Raw genomic sequence first — 21,889 nt, 5'->3', positions numbered from 1 at the left:
AGGGGAAAAAATTTTTTTAAAAAAATCATTATATATACTTTATTATATATACTATATGTTAGATAATTACATACATTATAAAGCACATGTTGAAATATACATTTGATATAAACTGGGGGGGAGTATTATAAAGTATTATTACATAATGAAACAATATAGAAATATAAAAAAAAATATGGTTCAGTATCAAATTTAAACTGTATACCTAACCTGTCAGGACTCTTTCATACCAAGAAGAAATGCTGATATGCAAAACTCAGATAATTATGTGACATGAAGATGTGAAGAAGATACATTACCTTGGCCTTAATGCCACTTTATATGGGCACAAATAAGATGATAAATACCATAATTATTATAATCTTTCCCTGTACAATATTCATTTCATTTTTGATTATGGAAACTTCCTGCTGCCACTCATTTTCTATCCATGTTTCATATAACTGAACCTCAGTATAAATGCCAGGGAAAAGTGGTCTGCCACAGCCAGCTCCAGCACTGGTAACACCCATTAGAACAAATCTTTCATTTTCTGGAAAGTAACACATCAAAGGACCTCCACTGTCACCCTATGAAAAAAAGGACCCCAAATACAGTTAGTCAATTCAATTACCTTTCTTAAGTTGCAAAAAAGGTAGACTGTTAGTAACATACTACATAATACCAAGTTATTAAAGTAGGCACGTTCTACTTATCCTCAATCTACTAATATCTCTTTCTTTTGTGATCTCTTCTTTAATGGGAGGTTCTTCAAGGTCAGGTTAGAGATGAGCTTTCCACCTACATGGTTTTGATCTCGAATGATAATAGCTGACACCCAGCACTTTACAAAGTTTTACATACATTATCTTATTTAATTCTAACACTAATTCTGGGAAATAGATAATGCAAATATTATCCCCATTATAGTACCTGGAGCTCCAATACGTGTTGCTATATCTCTGAGGCGCTCTATGAGTCAGAAGCTACTAAAAATCATGGCTCATGAACCCCTAATAACGTGTTTACTTTTGCCAGACAACAACAGGACACTTAGTTAATGTGAACAGCATAGCAAATAAAGTGATAAAGTCATATCCATACAAGCAAATGAGGATATACTCTCCCACATGTTCCCAATTAGAGAGAGGGCACACAGAGAGAACACCTGTGACCAAGGAATATATACTGAGGATATACTGTGTGGCCCAGGCACTGTAGCAAATTTCTCTGATAAAGAGCTTATATCCAAGATACATAATGAATTGATAAAGATAGATAAAAACAAGAGCCATTCCCTAATAGATAAATGATTAAAGGATAGGAATAGGCAATTCTCAAAATAAGTACAATGTAAATTATCAACAATCATTTAAAAAATACAACAAATAAATACCAAAAAGATAAGCAAATTAAAACAACTTTTTAGTTCCACCTCATATCCATCAGATTGGTGAAAATGACAAATGCTGGAAGGGCTGTAGGAAGACAGACTTGTTGCTGAACCTATGAATTGGTCCAAGCATTTCTGAAAAGCAATTTGGAATTATACTCCAAAATTCACTTAACTGTTTGTATCCTTCCCAAATGATACCCTTACTAGGATTATACTCAAAAGGAATCAGAGATAGAGGTAAAGAACTTATATATACAAAAAAATGTTTATAGCAGCATTTTTTGTCAGAGCAAAGAACTAGAAACAACATGGGTACCCATCACTGGGAATGCCTGAACAAATTATGGTATATGAATGTAATATTATTGTGCTAAGAGAAAAGGGACAGATTCTTCATTATTTCTGAAAATCTTGGCTTAACATTTGGTGATACAGTGATTTGAAGGCCTGGTTCTAACCTCAATTTATTTCAGTACTTGGTTTTTAATGGCTGTCAACTGAAAAAGAAGTGCTACATATTTACTAAAGAAATTTAGAAAGACTTGTATGAAATAATGCAGAGTAAAGTGAGAATAATTAAGAGAACAATTATTACACTGACTATAACATTGGACAGGACACTAACTCTGGAAGACTTAAAAACTCTGATCAATATAAAGACCAGTCACAACTCCAGAAGATTAGAGATGATGCATGCTTCTCACTTCTTGATGAAGAGGTGATGGATTGTACATATAGAATGAGACATTTAAAGACATTTTAAGAAATTTCCATTAATATCAGCATAGATTTTTTTTAGACAACAAAGGAAAAATTTCAAAATTGTTCAAAATATTGTTCAAAATAAAAAACTTTTTAAAAATAATCAGATTGGACCCCAAAATTGCATATTCTATAAACACAAACTTATTGTTTGAAAAAAAGAAGACTTCAAAGGCAAGCAATATCTAGAATAATTTTTTAAACTTTTTTTGGTCAACAAAAAATTTATTTCATTTCTCTTTTGAAAAACAACAAGAACCAAAAAAAAAAAACCAAAACACAAAACTCAAATAAAAACATGCAGTAAAGTAGAGCAAATTCCTAAACTGGCTATATCCAAAAAATATTTATCTCATTCTACATCCTAAGTCCATTATATCTCTGTCAGCAGGTAAGTAGCATGTTTCATCCTAGGTTCTCTGGAATGATGACTGGTCAATGCATCAATGATAATTCTTAAGTCTTCCAAAGTTGTTTGCTTTTATAGCATTATTGTATAAATTGTTCTCCTGGTTCTGCTCACTTTACTCTGCATCAGTTCATTAAGTCTTCCCGGGAGTCTCTGAAGCCATCCTTTTTATAACTTCTGATGACATCATTATTATATTCATATACCATAATTTGTCCAGTCATTCCCCAATTGATGTACACCCCAGTTGTTTCCAGTTCTTTGCCAATACAAAAAGAATCATTATAAATATATTTGTACATATGGGTCCTTTTCTTCTTTCATTGAGTAATAGGCCAATGTTTCATGTTTTAAATATTTGTGACTGAATGCTTAGAAGTCTTTTGATTTTAAGCATTTCTAAGGTGGTGAAGGAAATACATAGCTGCCCTAAACCTATACAATGAGTAACTTTTCTAGAAGGGACCCTGTTGATTTCTTCTGGGAAGAACTTAAATATGTGCCATCCCTAAGCTTTATTTAAGAGTTTGTCCCTAGGACTCTGAGGTAGGGGCATAATGATCCATAGGGCACAGAAGGAAAAAACAAACAAACAAAAAACCTGAATCGCCTCTCTTTGGGGTCAGACTCCCCAGGAATGAACCTGGTCTTAAGAACCCAGACCTAGAGTTCTTCAGGGGGACATAATGCCTCTGCGTGGAGTGATACTTTACAAGAGCACTGCATCCGTCACCAGCCCAAAATCTCCTGGAAAATTATATCAGTATTCTATATTTTAAAGGATCTTAAATATTTTAAAATTCTAAAGTCTTACCATGCAAGTATCAACATTTCCACAACTTTCACCTGCACAAAATGAAGTATTAGGAACTCTTCCTGAATAACTTCCTACTGCATTACATACATCCCAAGGAATAACATGTATTTCAGCCTCTTGTAATAAAGGTGTCAGTGTACCTATAGAACAAAAATCCATATACAATTTAAGACATCAGTCCTTTTTTTTTCAACAAGAGGTGAACTAAGAATCTTGGTATTTAGCAGATTTCATTTCTCAGCCACTCCTCAGCATCTAAGCTAAGAGATTAAGTGATTTGCCCATGGTTACTTAGCTAGAATGTCAGAGGCATGACTTGAACCTGTGTCTTCCCTGATATATCTTTCCAGCCCCACTGGACATTACTCCCCTTCCTACACTCTGATCTCTGCTCCTCACCCACAACATTCTATCTCCATCTGTGTATCTTTGTCTGGTTGTCCCACATGTGTGAAACAATCTTCCCCCTCACCTCTGCCTCACAGCCTTCCTTTGAGATGCAGCTCAAACACCGTCTTCTACATGAAGTCTTTCTCAATCGCCTGACTACTATTGCCCTCCCTTCCAACCTACTCTGCAGTTAACAACTTTCTATAAGTCAGTTATATTAAATTCATACAGTATATGTATATATATTTTTATATGTACATGTGTATATATGTATATATATTTTTATATGTACTTTCTGTTATCTCGTTAGAATGTAATCTCCTCATGAGTAGGAATTGTTTCATTCTTTCTACTTGTATCCCTAGCACTTACTGCAAAATAAGCTAACACAGCACCTGACACTTTGTAGGTACATAGCTTAATAAATACTTGATTGATTGATTCCTGTCTCTTAGACCAGCCTTTTATCCACTATGCCAGGCACTACTTTTAACAGTTGGCACTAAACATTTGTTGAATAAATGATTGAATTAAATTTGTCAATGACACAAAGAAAGGTAAGCGAATTTACTTAAGGAACAAAACATGAATTTACTTATACACCTTCCAGTTTTGCTACTTCCTGAATCCAAAAAATACTGCCAGAATGACACATTCCAAGTACCTACCACTTAAAGACAGATTCATGCTGTTTTTTCTGCTTCCCCAAGGAGGAGAAGAAGAACCTATAGGGAAGCAGCTATAGACCTGACTTCCCTGCCTTTCACACACTGTTGCCAAAGTCACCTAGAAAATGCCATGTGTGTGTCTAGATGAAAGCTACATGACTCACAGATCTAAGATAGAGAGAATGGTTCCTGTGACCTAGAATAACCAATAAGGAAGACAGGAACAATTGACTTCTCATCTCTACTTGGATTTCCTACCAACATCTGAAATATTGTTTGAGGTTTGTAATTGGTCAGTTTGGTTTGGTTTTTGACCAAATCTGTGATTTCATCGGTATATGGAGCTCCCAGCGAGGAACTTCCTCTATCACAGCATATCAGCCTCTTCTTCGTGACTGAGTCCCTTAGAGAGTTGCTTGGGGCCTGGAGAAACCAACAGCTGAAATATTACAAGCTGTCAACTGAAGTCTTCATCTTCTTCCAATGTCCCTGCTAGCATTAATGGCACAAACATTTCTCCCGTTCTGCTAAGCTCCTGATCTTATAGTCACTTTGAATTCTTTGCTCCTCACCGCATTCTACCCCATTTCTAATTTTCACTAAATACTGTTGATTCTTTCTTCTCTCTCTTACATTTGTATATTAGTCTATAATAAATTCTAGATGATCTACAGTTGACTTTCTACATTGTAGAAGAAGTGCTACTCTGACTTTTTTTGAGAGTTTATAATTTCTTACATTAAAATTAAATACCTTTGTTTACATTGGGACATTTGTATTTCCACCTGCTTCCATGGTACAGTCTTGCATGGAAACCATGGAAATATAACACAAACAACATACCGTCTCCCAGATCAGATGTGAGGTAAAAGTGCTGCTTTGCATCCTTTTGAGAGGGGAGACTGTGCATTTCTACCACTAAATGGATTAAAGGTAAAAGATGTAGATTAACCAATCCCCACATTGGTCAGTCATGTGATCCTTGAGATTTAAAAGGATGAATGCAACCTGAGGAGGCAGGAAAATCATACTTTCTAACTGTTAAAAAGGGAATCAAGCTTAAGGTTTGTTTTTAATCCACTAACTAAACTAAAAGTCTATCACACATCAATAAAATCAAGTCAATATTTACCTTCTTCTGTCCTTTTCCCCCAACCACTTATGAAGCACCGTTTGGTATCATCTAATGTTGGCATATCATTAAAAAATGGCAAACAAATGGGCTGAACAAAGTCATTATAAGTCACAGCATCTTTTAAATGAATCAGTGCAATGTCATTTTCAAAAGTATTATGCTTGAATTCTGGATGGATGATGATGAAATCAATTTGTATTTTCTTATCCTTCATAGGGTTCTGTAAAATACTGTTAACTCCAATCACAGCTATCCATAATTCTGGCTGTCTGTAATAAAGCAAATGCCCTTATTATACCATTGCATATTTAACTAAAGCATATGTTTCAATACTTTACTGACTTTTTTTTTACTTCGTAGTGTTAGCTTACATAGCTTTCTTATTTTAAAAAAAAAGTGTATATGGTGACACACCAAATATACAAATAAAAAAAGCAAAATCACCAAAATATTTTTTCAATGGTCATTGAAAGCATTTTACAGTCTTTTCTCTATGTTCTATAAATTCCCCACTACTGAAGGTGTGTAAGCAGAGAGGCCGGGCAACCACTTGTTAGGGATTTTACAGATGGTATTCATGTTTCATAGATGGGGGTTGGACCAGATGATCTTTGAAGTCCCTTACAACTCTGGGATTCCAGAATTTAATGACCTTATAGTGTCTCTAAAATCACTGATGAAATATTTAATACGTCTTTAATTTTAAGGGAAAGAAGGAAGTACAGGAAAAGAAAATAAATCTGTATAAAACCAAAGAAGGCAGCAAAGATTAATGAGGCAATGTAGTAGAGGAACTAAAGAAGAAAGATAAAACATAGTTGGAAAAATGAGGAGATATAGAATGGGAGGGTACAGACACTTGTACTCCACAAATAACTCTCTTCTTTCTGGATTACAGTAGCAGTGATGGCCATCAAAATGGCATATCTCTCAGAATAACTTTCCTTACCCCATTCCATCACTGTCCATAAGAATCAGTGAGATTATTATAACCATGCCACAATCTCAGTCTAGACAAAAAAGACAACTTCAGAGTACTTCTCAGTGTTCCTCTTCCTTTGGGGCCTCTCCATCATAAGGGATATCTCCCATAGGTTCAAATATTTTAACCTCATTTAGAACGTGTTATTCCTGGAATGGATTTTATAGTTGACTTTCTTTCCCTATAGATTGTATCCAGCAGTAAGCCACGTCTGATGTGCCAAATGCTCTGACTTTTTGAAGTCCTTAGTGGGTTCTTTCAATAACCCATGTATCCTACAACCCAGACCAGGGATGGGAACTCTTTAGTCCATGGACTGAATTTACACAGTCTGAAGACCAACTCCCCTCCAACTCCAGGCTACTGTGACTATCATATTGTTGTCGTAGCTGCTCACCCTTCATTTTTGAAGAAGACCAATGACATCACGGGTGATGTCTTGACTTACTCCTGAATTGGATTTAAGTGAGGCAGAGTTGTACAAAGTCATCAGCCTCACTCTTTCTTCCAAAGTCATCAAAGTCCAGTGGCGAGACAAAAGTCAAGAAAATTGGTGATGGCCCTGAAGGCAAAGGTCTAAGCAAGGGTACAGAATTATAGCTACTGGGGTTCACCAACCACAGGAAGATTAATTTAAGGTTTTTTGCTTTGTTTTGTTTTTGCCTAGATTTATAATTTCATCTGTGCTGGGAACTCCCTAGTGTGGAAACTTCCTAAATCTTAGAGAACTGCCTGGGGCACCAAGAAGTTAAATGGTTTACCCACAGTCACCTAACAAGTATGTGTCAGAGGTGAGACCTGAACCCAGTTCTTGCTGACTCCAGGTTCAGTCCTCTACCCACTATACTCCTGTAGACACACAAGTAAAAAGCAACTTCTCTTGAGATTCTTTCTGTATTTGAAAAAGAAACATAAAAGTTTCAACTAATCTGATTTTTAAATTAAAAACAACTTTATTCCTCAAATCCTTTGACTTCTACCTCTTAACAACTAGGGGGAAATGGGTAAAACTCCTAGTTCACTGGACACACTTTAGGGAATGGCTACTTTGCAAGGTCAAGCAAACACTTGAGAGTATTCACATGGTGGTCAGAAGCAGGGAAAGAAGGACACTCTCAAAGTCTCTCTTAAGAACTTTGGAATTGCTCATGTGACGTGGGAGACACTGAAACAGGACCGCCCAGCACGAGGTGCCCTCATCAGAGAAGGTGCTGGGCTCTATGAGCAAAGCAGAATTGAAGCAGCTCCAAAGAAACACGAGATGTGCAAATTTAGAGAATCCACCCCAAATGTTCACATGGACTATTTATGCCTGACCAGTGGTAGAGCATTCTGAGCTTGTACTGGTCCGATCAGCCACAGCTGGACACACTGTAACTTGACTCTAGCTTAGTGATGTCATTTTGGAACAACCAACTTTGCACCCTAGGTTTGAGCTGCCTCAATTCACTTAACTAGGATCAAACTTGCCACTGTAAGAGTCTGGCTCTAGCTAGTCAAGCCTCGAGGCAGTACAACTGGTCTCATTTGCTATGTGCATACATAGATATCCCCACAGTTTTTTCCTTAGTGCCCCTAGACTCCTATGGAGGGATTCAGACATTCAAACAACGAAACAATTCCCACAGCTTCTTGTCACCTTCATCCCACCGGATCACACTCTCAGTGTGATCTACAGATTACATGGAATTTTTACTACAGTGAAAACAAAAGGAACATGAACTTTAAACTCCCAGGCTAGAAGGTGCTCCATTTAATGTCCTCGTTTTCATCACTACACGCCCTACCGTCTTCTGCATCAGGTTTCTTCTTTGTTCTCCCAGGGAAAGACAGCAAGTAGCCAGAGGAGTCTCTGGTTCCCTTCTCTGATTCCCCAAACATAATAACAATGTTCTTATGCTTAAGGTCTTAGCCTCACTTAGTCCTAGATCAGACTGGCTGCCAAAACACTTCCACAAGCTTGTAGATGTGGTTAAAATTCCAACTTTCAAGTGTTGAGGGCTGCCATATTCTGAGCCTTCCTGATTCTTTATTAGGCAATCTTTAGAGAACCCCTATTAGAGCTCCCCAATAGCATCCGTTGACCCCATCACTCCACCAGTGACAAAGCAGCTTCCATGGCAGGACTGTGTCTGGAAACCCTTCCCTAAGCCCCAGCATTTAGGAGCTCTAGGTCTTTGACCTGAACACATACCCCACTGCATATCCAGGCCATCACTCTGCTGCTATCCCTATGGAATGGTAAATGGCAAGGGAGGCTACATTTGTCTCTGCTCCTAATTGAATCTCTGTTCACGTCCGCTGATATTCTGCTTGGCTGTATCAATACAACATCTTGAACTCATCCTAGTGTTGTGTCATTCGTCTGATCTCCACTCCTGATGGTCTGTTGCACCTTTACGTGGAAGAGCTCTCAAACATCCTAAATTCAATGTTTGTTGAGGGTGGTGGGGAGGAAGAGGAGAAAATCATCTCACTACCATGAACTCCCACACTCCCTGGACATCATTGGAGCAACTGCTACTTGAAAGTCCTGGGCAGCCTGCAAGAGAGTTTTGTTTTCTGGATGGTGCTCCTGGAGACTTCTGGCAGCTCCAATGTTTCAGCTTCTTTTATGGGTTTCTTTCTAGACATCCTCTCCCAAGGTCACTGCCAGCCAGAATGCCAGAATTACACCAGCAAGTTGTAAGTTATCAGCTCCAAGCCCAGAATGGCCAGAGAATGAAAGATAAACCCAGTGACCAATCCAAAGTGCAGCCCCTCCATCTGGTGTAAGGTGTTCATGGGGCTTAAGGTTCAAAATGGGGAAGAAATGAAATGCTTGTAACAAAAGGCTGGAAAGGATAGTTAACAAAGATAGACCATGGATTCAGCAGAGTGCAGCTTCCCAGCTTATGCTGGCCCTGCTGGCTGCTTGTCAGACCTGAGGAAATAAGCTTCTAACTCCTCCTGTGCTGGCTTTTGGACTTAGTCTACTCCTAAGTTATGTCAATAGCCTGAGTCTTGGTCCCTGATCCACGTAAGTCTCAAGGATGATTTCAATACCTCTGAGGAAAAAGCAGCTTCACTGATGGAACAAATACTGCTCCTACCACACCATCTTTTGAGAGTCCCTCACGAGCAGAACATCTTAGGTGAGTTCTTTTACTCCATTTATGATAATCCCCTATTTAGTTTCATACTTCTTTTTCTCTATCACCTAGAGATTGATGAAATTCAAGGGGGAAACCCAACACAGATTGAAGGGCTACTTCTTCAGCAAGAGGTTGTATACTTCATCCACCCAAGGAGGTGAAGGGAGAGGGCGTGGCTTACAACTCACCTTACTCAGAACAATTCTACCTCCTAAATCTTTGATTCTGAATTTTCCTTCACTGACTACCATCTCCTAACTCTTTAACTCTCAGTGAACTCATTCTTCACCTCCTGGTGCCCTAACTCACCTTACTTCTGAGTTTGTCACCTCTGTTCTAGCTTCACTTGCACTCCTATCCAATCCTGACCCCATTAATCACTTGACTCCAGGGCTAGCTTACAATAAAAACTTGTCTCTAATCTGGAAGACCTTGCCCTCTGAATGTACTATGCTAAACTGCACCTAGTTAACTGCTACTATGAAAATTCTTTGAATTATGACTGGGTCCACTATAAATTCATTCTATCTAAATTCACCTGGGCCCTTTCTGGTGCATAATAACTTCTTTATTCACTTACTGTTGACTCATCACATTTGCCAATGAGACTATTCCCAACCTCCTAACTCTTCTCAAGCATCCATCTCTAGCCCCTCTCCACTACCCAATTTTAGGACCTTGCTTCCTGTACTAAGATAAAACTCATCCAATATAAATAAATAAAGCTAAATAAGAATAAATAAAGCTCATACTTTTCAGTTCTCCCATTTCACATCTCAAAAGATCTCTGAATTCACATTCTCTGCTTCCATCCTGACTCAGCAGAAGATGAGGATCTCTGAGGAGATATAACGTAGCAGGTCCAAACCATGACCACCCCAACATGTGGGATATACATATACCTGCCACAAAAGAGAGACAGTTGGGGGTGGGGAATCAAGTGAGACAGCTTCTTGACATTCTCTACATCTTACTTCCTAATATGATACTGACCTCCTTAGACTTAATCTCTGTTCCTATAACCAGCAATTATTGGTTATTCAATCCCACAAATGTTGGCATTCTGAAGAAATGCTAATTAATCACCAGGTTATGAGGTGGCATTAATAGATATTCGTTGGTGAGCTCCACTTTTGTCCTGGTAATTTACCCGCTCCTGGCTAGGATGGAAGTGCTAACTCAGCACCATTCTTTCTGTGGTTACTAGAGAGTCAGTGACCTTTTATTCCTCATTTTCACCTTTCTCTATAGGGCAGTACCACCTGTTGTTTAGAGGCATGTGTGTGCTTACAGGTCTGAGCCCCCACCCAACGACTATCCTGACCTCCTTTAGAACTGTGGTACTTCAATGTATTATTTCAATTCAATTCAGCATTTCAATGAGTGCTAGTAAAGCAACCTTGCCACAATGGCACTGGGTTTCACCGGAACTAGATACATATAACAGAATGCTGCCTGCAGTATTTTTACTCTTCACATAGAATCAAAAAGCAAATAAACAGCATGATTTAGAGGTGGAAGGGATTGTAAAGGTTACTGAGTCCAAGTTCCTCATTATACAGATGAGGAAACTGAGGCTAGAGAGATGAAGTGACTTGCCCAGGGTTATAGAGCGAATAAATGCTGCAGGCAGGATTTGAACCAGGTCTTCTAGTCTACAGGTCCAATGCTCTTCTACTATCCCATGCTGCCTCAAGCACAAATGGTGCCACCCTGTGGAGAGAGGTGGGGATGAGGAATGAAAAGCAACCACTCTCTAGTAACCACCCAGGAGCAGGTAAATTACCAATGCATAATGAAACATAAACATTTAATGAGGATCTGTATCTGCTCTCCTGAGCTCCAACCATAAACAGATTGGAGAGCCGGGAGTTCTAGGATATTCACGATCTGAATCCTCCCTCCAGCAGGGATAGGAACGAAACCATCGAAACCATCGTACTCCTAGGATCCACAGCTCACACTTCCTTTAGGACCAGTCACTGAGTACAAGCAGAATAGCTCTGGAGTGAGGATGTCGGCTTGCCATTCCCCTCAAACCTTCCCTTCTTCCTAACTTCTCTGTTCTGTGGAAGGCACCACCACACTCCCAGTCCCTCCAACTCACAACCTAGAGATCATCCTCGACTCCTCCCTATCTCTCACTGCTCTGCTCCCATATCCAATCAACTGCCAGGTCCTATTGTTTCTGCCTTCTTACATCTCTCATATAAACCTCTGATACCGCCATACTGTCCTCTGATACTGCCATCACCCTAGCCCAGGTCCTTCTCACCTCACGCCTGGACCATCTCAATGGCCCACTGCTTGGTCTGCCTACCTCCAGTCTCTCACCACTCTTGTCCATGCTCCACTCAGCCAGCCAGATGATCTTCCTAAAGCGCCAGTCTGACCATGTCACTCCTCACCCTACTCCCCACCTCCCATTAAATAAATTCTAGTGGCTCCCTGTGGCCTCCAGGATCAGATATAAAACATTCTGTTTGGCTTACAAAGACCTCATAACCTGGTCCCTTCCTACCCTTCCATCTTCTTACACTTCACATATATGTCCTCTCTAAATACTCTTCAAACCAGCCTCATCCGACCTCCTTTCTGTTCCTAGCCCAAGACACTCCATTTCAATCAATCAATCAATATTTAATAAGCACCTACTATGTGCCAGGCACTGTGTTAAGTGCTGGGAATACAAAAAGAGGTAAAAGACAGTCCCTGCCCTGAAGGAGTTCACAATCTAATGGGGGAAACAACCAACAAATTATATATGTATATACAAGCTATACACAGAATGGGAAATAATTAACAGAGGAAAGTCACTAGAACTAAGAGGAATTGGCCATCTTCTGATTCTGAGGGCTCCCCATGCCTGGAATTCTTTCTAACCTCATCTCTGCCTCCAGCCTTTCCTCACTTCCTTCTACTCTCAGCTAAAAGTCCCACCTTCTTCTACAAGATGGGATCAGCCTTTCCTGATCCCTCTTAATAAGAATACCTTCCCTGTATTGATTATCTCCAATTTATCCTGCTTATAGCTTGTTGGTACACAGTCATTTGTTTTTGCTTTTCTTTGTATCCCCAGAGCTCAGCCTGTTGCTTGGCACACAGTAGGAGCTTAACAAATGCTAGATGACTAAGAGGGTCAATTCATCCAACTCTCTTATTTTACTGATGAAGAAATCAAGGCTTAGTGACTTACCCGCAGTCATACAGATATACTAGAGTAACTAGCAGAACTGGGATTCAAACCAAGGTCCTCTGATGGTACTCCTACTGCACCATGCTCTCTACCCCGTTTCTCACTTAATGTCTAATGCAGTGCTCTACACACAAAATGCAGCTAATAAATGTTTATTAGGTGAGGCCTCTCTCCTTAAGCAATTGTGTAACCACACCATGAGACTATGTCCAAGGAAATGTTTAAGTAAAAATGCCAGGAGATATAGTAGGGACACAATAGGTTTCATGTAAGGCAAACTGAGCGTGCTCCAAAGGCCCTTCAGGGGTTTCCCTATGAGAACTGAGGATGCCCAGAGAAGGCTGAGATACATTTTGTATTTATTTTTCTGTATACTTGCTTCTCCCCAGTAAGATGTAAGCTCCTGGAAGGCAAGGACTGTTTCATTTTTGTCTCTGTATTACCAGTGAGTAGCAACATACCTTGCACACAACAGGTGCTTGACAAATGTTTGCTGAATTGAATTCAATGGCTATGTTATATGTGTAACTCAGCTTTGGCTTATACTCATATCACCAAAGACAGAAGCACCCAAGTCGGGGACAGCAGGGACTTGCTTCTGAGTGAAGTCAGCCTTCATTTCCTGACCATGTGGGGGGAGCAGCCTCTTTCCCAATGGCTACATAGTTGGGCTGCGTCTTTAGAAGTGCAATTTTGGGACAGTTTCTCTCTCTGTCTGTCTCTCTCACTGTCTGGCAGCATCCAAGGGTTAAAGGACCTGTTCCCTCATAGTATGAGAGCTCATGGTGAATGGCCTCAATTCTTTCAGTAAAATATGAGACAAAATTCTTAGCTGAGAGCGTTGAGGGAGAAGTTTAAGGAAAAAATAAAAGGCTTGGATGAGCCACTGTGGGGAGTGGGATAGTAAGTTAATTAGGGAGGTGTAGAGTGATCGCCTAGTATCAGTGAGGGCCCAGGTTCGAGGTTATCTAACATAAATGCGTTGTGGATCCGGTCAGAACAGTGGCATGATTTCCTTCACTTTGTTCAGCAAAGTATGAGAGTAAAGGCAGCAAGCAGAGCGTGAGAATGATCCGAGGATGAGGCTTGTCAGGGAACAATGAGCAACACGAAAAGGGGGGAAGGTTGTCAAAAGGACCGTGTAGAGTTGAACTCGTTCCCCAAGGAGCACAGATAAGAAAAAGAGGAGAGAGCGGCTAGTGCAAGGCTGATAGGTTGGGAGAGAATCCAGACATTTGGGATAGGGTCTGACCAAGAATGCAGGCTGTGTGCAGAACATGCCAAGACCCAGGGACTGAAAGAAGGCCAAGGCAAGAAGTGCTAAGACAGAAAGAGATCCCAGGGGATCCCTGAACACAGCGAGGACTGGGTGCCAACTGGCAGCTCTGTCCCTCACTACCCAGTTCTGGGTCACAGATCCAGGGCACACTGAGCAACAGACCTATCCTTAGGGGTGGTGGAGATAAGCGGTTTCCCATCTTAGCTGTGTACTGAGCAAAGAACAACAGCAGATGTGTAGTTCTGGTCACGGGAGCAGAGCAGAGACTCAGTACTAGCCTCCAGCCCAGGTATATATTCCAGCCTATAGTAAATAATGAGAGGCGAAATCTAGATCAAAGAGGAACCTAGAGTTCTGTCATTCAGAACCTGCAGAGTTTCCCAGCAGGCTAATAGTGGCTGAGTCCAACAGTCTACTGAAACTTCCAGTCAGGTATAAGCCCACAGAGGTTTTGTTCTGACTCAAACTTGGGTCAGGAACTTGCAGAGCTCAAACCAGAAAAGCAATGAATAGACTGCTCCAGATCATATCACTTTGTAAGCTCTAAATGTGAAGGACCCCAGCCTGATCATCCCCTGAGAACTGAAAAAACAAGACCCTCAGTACCCTAAGAAAACAGCAGAAGGGTACAACAGGAGAAAAGCTCAGCCCAAACATCCCCTGTAGAAGTACACAGAGTCTAACCCTAACATCAAGTCCAAAGTTAAGAACTAGGCTGGAAGAATGATCAAACACAAAAAGAATCCCACCATAAAGGGCTAGTACAATGACAGGGAAGCTTAGGTTACAAGCCTCGAAGAGAATAATTCAAAAATATTTGAGGTAAAATTTGAGGCAAAGCCTCAAAGAAAAATGAAGCTTTGATACAAACCAGAAGAGATTAAGCTAGAGTTTTTATAAAGGAGCTAAAAATTATTTTAAATATATGGGAAAAATGAGAGCTATGAAAGATTTAGGAAAATAATTAACAGTTTGGCATAAGAAGTCCAAAAACTAACTCCTTGAAGATTACAATGGACAAAATAGGGATTAATGACTCCATGAGATAACAAAGAATATTAAAACAAAGTCAAAAGACTGGAAAAAAAATAAAAGAAAATGTAAGGTATCTCATGGCAATAAAAAAAAAAGACTCAGAAAACAGATGAAGGATGCATTATGTAAGACTCACTGGACTACCTGAATGCTATAACTAAAAAAGAGTCTAGATAAAATACACCAAGAAATCACAAAAGAAAACTGCCCAGATCTCTTAGAAAAAAGTAAAAAGAATCTACCAGTCAGTCACTTCCTGAAAGAAATCCCAAAATGAAAACTTCCAGGAATATTACATCCAAAATCCAGAGTTCCCAAGCCAAAGAAAAAAATACTATAAACAGGCAAAAAAATAATTCAAGTACTAAGGATCCACAGTCTGGATCACATAAGTTTTTAGTAGCCACCAGCATAAAGAAGAGGAGAGCTTGGAATGTGATATTCTAAAAAGCAAAATATCTAGGTTTACAACCAAGAATAACTTACCCAGTAAAACTGAGTATAAGAAATTGATGACTTCCGAGAATTTCTGATGAAAAGACCAAAGCTGAATAGAAAATCTGACATACAAACACAGAAATCAAGTGAAACATAAAAAGGTAAGCATAAACAAGCAATTATAAGGGCTTAAACAAGGTTAACTTGTTTGCTTTCCAGAGTACATTCATGATGAAACATGAGTACCTTCAGATAGAAAGGTGATGGACTCAGAGTACAACTAAGGCATATGTTTGTTTTCTGGACACGGCTAATGTGAGGATTTGTTTTATTTGACTATACATTTTTGTAATGGTTTTTTTTTCTTGCTTTCTCAATGGTGGAAGGGAGGAGAGGTAGAAAGGAAAGAATTTGGAGCTGAAAGTAAAATTAAAAAAATTAAAATAACAGAAATTAAAAGTCTATGTTTTTTAAAAAAACATCAATTACAATAATTTTATATGCAAGTTTAATTGTTGTCCAAAGTCAAAGCCAATTTAGAACATAAATTAATGTATAACATCTTACAAAAAAAGATGACAGACAGTCATGACCAACATCATCTGATAAAGCAAAGAGAAGCAGAAGATGATAAAAAGTGTCTAAAAGAAAACTTGGCTAATGACCTAACTAAGCAAAACCGTATCAAGAGTATTTAAGGATAAAAAAAAGAAGGGAGGACAAGTAGAGGAAAAACGAAAAAGAAAATAAAGAGTTCTACTATAACCATCTGTTTTCATCATCAAGGACAGTGGAACCACTACATCATAGTTGTCCTATAGAAGAAGTAGAAATCAAAGATGGGGAAAAGAGCCTGATTAGATTAAGTATATACAGAAGAGATGCATGCCAGAGGAGACACAATTATGAAAGCATTAAGGAATTTATACACAAGGTATCTAAAGGTGGGGAAAGCACCAGAAATATAGACGCACACTCAGACATTATTAATAACAAAAAGGTGACTAAGAAACTACAAGTAAGTACTACCCTGCCTGCCTATTCTCTTATACCTATCCACCCGGACAAAAACTTTAACTATACACAAACTGAGAGGATCTTCAATGAGGGTATTAGGCTAGAACAAACAGGTTTTCACAAGGGATAGTCAACAATGGGCCACATCTTTACCATTTCACAATTGACTAAAAGATGTAGAGAATGTAAGATCTCATTGTGTTGATTGTTTGCTAACTGGGAAAACCTTTGATTTGGGAAAGTAAATAAATGCACTGCTTTAGAGGTTCTTTTCCAATAAAGCTAATTCATACATCAAAATCATTCAAGATTCCCTGAAAGATATAACAACTCAAATAACCCAGTTCAGTGAACTTCTGATCACAGACGTCGGAGGAGGCATAAAACACGGAGATGTATGCTCACCCAAAGTCTTCACACTGTGATGGAGAAGATTCAGTGCAGAGTCCAAGTTGAAGATGGATCCCCTGCGGATACCGAGGTCCTCCAGATGTCTCTGTTTGCAGGTAACGTTGTGCTAGTTGCATCAAGTCCCGGAACAGTGTAGAGCATCCAGGAAGACAGCCATAACCATTCAAAAGAGTTTGGCCTGAACAGCCAGAGAGAAAAGACCGAGCGGATGAAGACTATGTATGGCCCTGACTCTGCATTTGGATGGCAAGTTTATAGAGCTTGTCCATCTGTACATATATCTGGGACCAACAGTACAGATGGGCAGTGAGCTGGGCACAGAGTGGAACAGGAAGAGAAAAGGAGGCTGGATTGAATTTAGGAAATTGCAAAGTTCCTTTAATGACTTCAAGCTTCCCATGTAAAGAAAACGGCCCATTTTTTTAAATACCAGCATTGTGCCAGTGTTATGTAGCAGTGAGACACAGAATACAACAGTTTCCATATTAAAAATGGAAGGGCTTGTGATAGGTATGCAGAGACTGCAATATGTAAACAATGAAGAATTTAAAAGAACAGGATTAAAAGATGTAATCAAAGAAATGTTTGATGGGAAGACAGAATACGCTGGTCACATAGTGAAAGTGAGAAATGATAGGCTGACAGACAGAATTCTCCACAGGTACCTTTGCCATTTCAGGAGAAAGTGAAGAATTCCTTCAATATTCAGTGAATTTATAGGAGCATATAAGCAAGAGCCACATTGGACAGGCAATCACAAGTTGGCTGCAATCTGTATTGTGGATCAATTTGAGGATGATTCTTTTGTTACAGATATGGACATTTTAAAGGATTTTGATAAATAAATATCCATGTTTGTTACATTATTTTAATTGTCTCTGTAACACTCCCTCTGGGCTACTTCCCCAACTTAGACTTAACACTCCTGGCTTGGGAGCCCAGAGGGCAGCTGCTGCCTTAGGTTCTGGGGGTAGGTAACCTGTAGCTCAGGAGGCCCCACAGTGTGATACACAATTCACTCCTAGCAAAAACGTTTGCTAAGATAACATAGTAAAAAAAAAAACAGTAGCTATAAAACATTCTCCCCTTAAACCTGGGGTACACTTTCTAATAAATACAGTGTCCATGGAAAGTGTAGCATCAAATTTAAAAAGTATAATGGTTGTGAAACAGGATACTATGAGGCAAAGGCAACGCACAACTCCTGTTACTGTAGGTGCTGGAAGTCCATTCTGTCTTCAGAGAGTCCTTGTACAGTTCTCCTGGGGTGTAGCATCTTGGGTTTCCAGGGTCTACTCTTTTCCATAGCAGGCCTCCTTCTCTGCTGCCAAGGGTCCTATTCTTTGAAGCTGTTTCCTCCCTTGAGTGAATGCATTTCTACATCTGTGTTTCAACTGTTTCTTTAATTCTCTCAAACTAACTCTCCAATTGCTGGATTGGATCTCTTTCTGTCTCTCTCTCTCACCTGCATCTGCTGCTGGAAGTTATGGTTAATGGAGGAGAGGGAAGACCCTTCCCACTTCACCCTCTAAGAGATCTCCTGAATCTAAATTTTCCCCAAACCAAAACTCAGCTCCTGCGGTTTAGTTTTTTTAAGGTCTTGCTAGTGCAGTAAAGTTGCTTCCTTCAATTCACTCAGAGAAAGGGGCAGTCTGTGCAGTCATGAAAGTAGGGGATGGAATGTTACGTTCAGGGAACCACAAATAAGTCATTTTGTCTATAATGTAGAATTCATCAAGGGGGCCATGTGGAATAGGTGTAGGTAAGCTGAAGACTGATTTCAAAGGGCTTTAAACACTAAATAACAAGTACAACACTGCAGATTCTTGATGAGGGGAGGGGCACAGACAGACTCACGCTTTAGCAATATTATTTAGGCAGTTCTGTGGTGGATGGACTGAAAGAGCGATGAGAATGGAAATGGGAATCCAATTAGGAGGCTGATACAATGGTCCAGATCTAAGAAGATGGATAGTGCTTTTGTGAGTAAAAAGGAGAAGGCTTTGAGAGTGTAAAACTACATAAAATTGATGAGTATAGATAAGATGTGGACCTTGCCCTTGAAGAACTTTTGAGATGTTTTCCCTCCTTTTTCCCTCCCTCAGTTCAAGTCTGACTCATCCTGTAAAGCCTAATTCAAGACCCTCACATATTACTTTATTATTAACCAATATAGCACTTTATTATGATGATGATATAATATTGCAACATGTGATTTGGTGTTTCCTGGAGAACAAAAATCTATACTTTGTATTTTCTTTAGTGTTAAGAGTAGAGGTTCTTAACCTGGATTCTGTAAACTGTTTTAATATGTATTTTGATCATTGTATTTCAATATAATTTATTTCCTTTGTGAGCCTATGTGTTTTATTTCATGTACTTAGAAACATTATTCTGAGAAGGGATCCACAGATTTCATCAGATTGCCAAAGTAGTCTATTATATAAAAAAGGTAAAGAACTTCTGGCCTAAAGTAATACTTTGCAGACTAGAAGCTGGTGTTTGATAAATGTATTTTTGTTTGTACTTAGACTTTAGGAATAAGAAACAAGGTAAGCGAACGCATGGAGAGGGAAAGCACAAGGTGTTTGTTGGGTTGTTGTGGTGGTGATGGTGTTGGATTTGGGGCCCGGGCAGAAGTGGGGTTTTGAAAGAGAAAGTAATTAGGAGCATATTGTAGAAGGCATGGTTTCCAAGCTCCTTATTTTGACTCTCTATGGCTGTCTATCTTTTCCCTATTTCTTTTCCTTTCCCTCCACCACATCTTTGAACTGGCCGAAATATGGAAAGTATGTTTTAAAATAACTTGAATCTGGTAAAAAACAAACAAAAAAAAGCTTAATATACCCTTTTGGGTGAATTAGACCCTTTATCCTTATCACAACCTCTTTTAAAAAGAAGTCCTAACCAAATTAAGTTGGTTTTTACTTGTGTGTACTCAATAGATTTTATTTTCCATGTATGGGCTCCTGGTAAGAAAAGTCTCTTTGCCCCAAAAGGGGCAGTCTTTAGTCCATGTCCCATATATGAAGTTAAAACTATGAAAATCTATGAAGTTGGTTGTTTTTTGTTTTGTATTGTCACTCACTCTTTACAAATTGTGACAGAACCTTCCAATCCAATCTGGCCTTACTTGTCATTAAAGAACGCAACCTAAAACAAATGGGTTAGAAGCCCAATAGGGGAGGAACATTATCATTTTAAGACTTTTGACTTGTGACCAAAATAGTATGCAATAATGCTTAACACATACCTAGAAATTTTAAAGCAGTGGGCTGCTGTAAGGATCCAGTTTTCTTTAATTATGGATCCACCACACAAATGAACGGATTTGTTGAAAGCTTTTACAAACTGCAGGCTAACTATCCATGGCCATGCTCCAATACGAGCATCGTGACCACCTATAATTCGAGACCCTGAAATCACATCCACCAGTGGTACTGTCCCACAATCTATACAAACAGAAATGATACATTATTTTTAACTGGAGACATGAAGCATCAGCTGATTATCTATCCGTCTTCTATTCCTAAATTATTCACACTCTACCCCCTCCTTTGCATTGATGCAATACATTTTTTTGAAACTGAAAAGACAAGCTGAACCTACCATGCATTTGCAAATATTCTGAAATGCCACTTTTCAACTCGGATACTACTTAATCTTAATTTTAAAGGACACCATTACGTTAATAAAGTACAACACAAATGGTCTGGCGCAAGACTATGAAATTGTTTAAGCGGGGCTGGCCAATGGCGTCCCATCCTTGGCGCATGCGCAGATGGAGCGCCCTCAGCCGAGCCTCCTGAGCCTGCGATCCCAGAGGCGCCAATAGGTGGTTTCAAGCTGCCCCGGTGCCGCCCTAGCCCATCACTCTTCAGTGGTGTGACCACCGTTTCCCCCCTGCCCGGTGACGCCCTTCAAAGCTGGACACCAGCCGTGGTCGCCGGGGAGGGGCCGCGCCCTCACTCCTTCCCAGACCAGGCCAGACCCACTCTCCCCGGAGACCGGCTCGAAGCGCGGGCGGGGCCGCTTACTCTTCTCCCTTAACAAGAGCGACCGCTGCCTGGTGGCGTACGCGAAGCTGCCCGATAATAACCACAAGGTGGCCCTCACAAACCAAGGCCCCATTTTTTTTTTGTGGGGAGGAGAGAAAAAAAAAACCGGTGAGGATGGGAGGGGGGCTGTCGCGCGGCCGGTTACGTCACGCGCGGCGGTTGGCGCGCGCCGGGGCAGAGGGGCGGGGCCGTCTGTATTTCCCACACACCCCTCCCCAACCTAAACCAAACTCCACCTGAGGGGTGCTTTACAAAGTGGTGGAGACAAAGTTAAGTATAGGGAGGCACAAGGCCCGTGCACACGTACCCATATGACCAAGAGTCGCACACACGCACAGAGGCTTTTTTTGTCATGCTTTTTTTGGTGGGGTGGGGAGGGGGAGAAAAGGAGGATCTTCATAAAATTGACATTTTAAAAAAATGACTCTGGCCCAGATCCTAATCATGCATCTCATCCATGAATCCTCAGTTATCTCTTGAAATGGAGCTTAATTATAACTTGGAATCTGAGACTCCATCTTGGTTTTAAGCTATCATGGGATTGCTGTGTTTTGGTGGGAAAGGAAAAAAAAGGTTTATTATTATCTAGGGGTGGGTGGGGAGAAAACTCCCTATACCTGGTATCCTTTTTAAGTGTTTCTTAGCTATACTTAAATCATAAGCATTAGAGGTTCTTAACCTCCTTTGCATCCTGGTCTGCACCACTTCTCTGCTTTTGGCAGTCTTGGTGAAACCCATGAAATCTTTGTGTGTGTGTGTGAGAGAGAGAGGCAATTGGGGTTA

At 39.9% G+C, this 21,889-nt stretch overlaps 1 protein-coding gene across 1 annotated transcript; it reads right to left on the bottom strand.

Annotated features, from left to right (window-relative positions):
- Nucleotides 1-120: 120 nt before the first annotated feature.
- Nucleotides 121-21,198, bottom strand: LOC110194016 (transmembrane protease serine 12-like). The gene is made up of 5 exons (XM_078156848.1): nucleotides 21,086-21,198; nucleotides 20,302-20,500; nucleotides 5,554-5,825; nucleotides 3,361-3,503; nucleotides 121-569 (listed from the first exon to the last, which is right to left on the bottom strand). Exons 1-5 carry the CDS (start codon nucleotides 21,177-21,179, stop codon nucleotides 318-320), a joined length of 960 nt encoding a protein of 319 aa, XP_078012974.1. The 5' UTR covers nucleotides 21,180-21,198; the 3' UTR covers nucleotides 121-317.
- Nucleotides 21,199-21,889: the final 691 nt, after the last annotated feature.

Source organism: Phascolarctos cinereus, unplaced genomic scaffold (genome assembly GCF_003287225.1).
Source record: "Phascolarctos cinereus isolate Bilbo 61053 unplaced genomic scaffold, phaCin_HiC Scaffold_1;HRSCAF=81, whole genome shotgun sequence".
NCBI lineage: Eukaryota > Metazoa > Chordata > Mammalia > Diprotodontia > Phascolarctidae > Phascolarctos > Phascolarctos cinereus.
The sequence above is the reverse complement of the archived record's forward strand: the minus strand, read 5'-3'. Positions and strand labels throughout refer to the sequence as shown.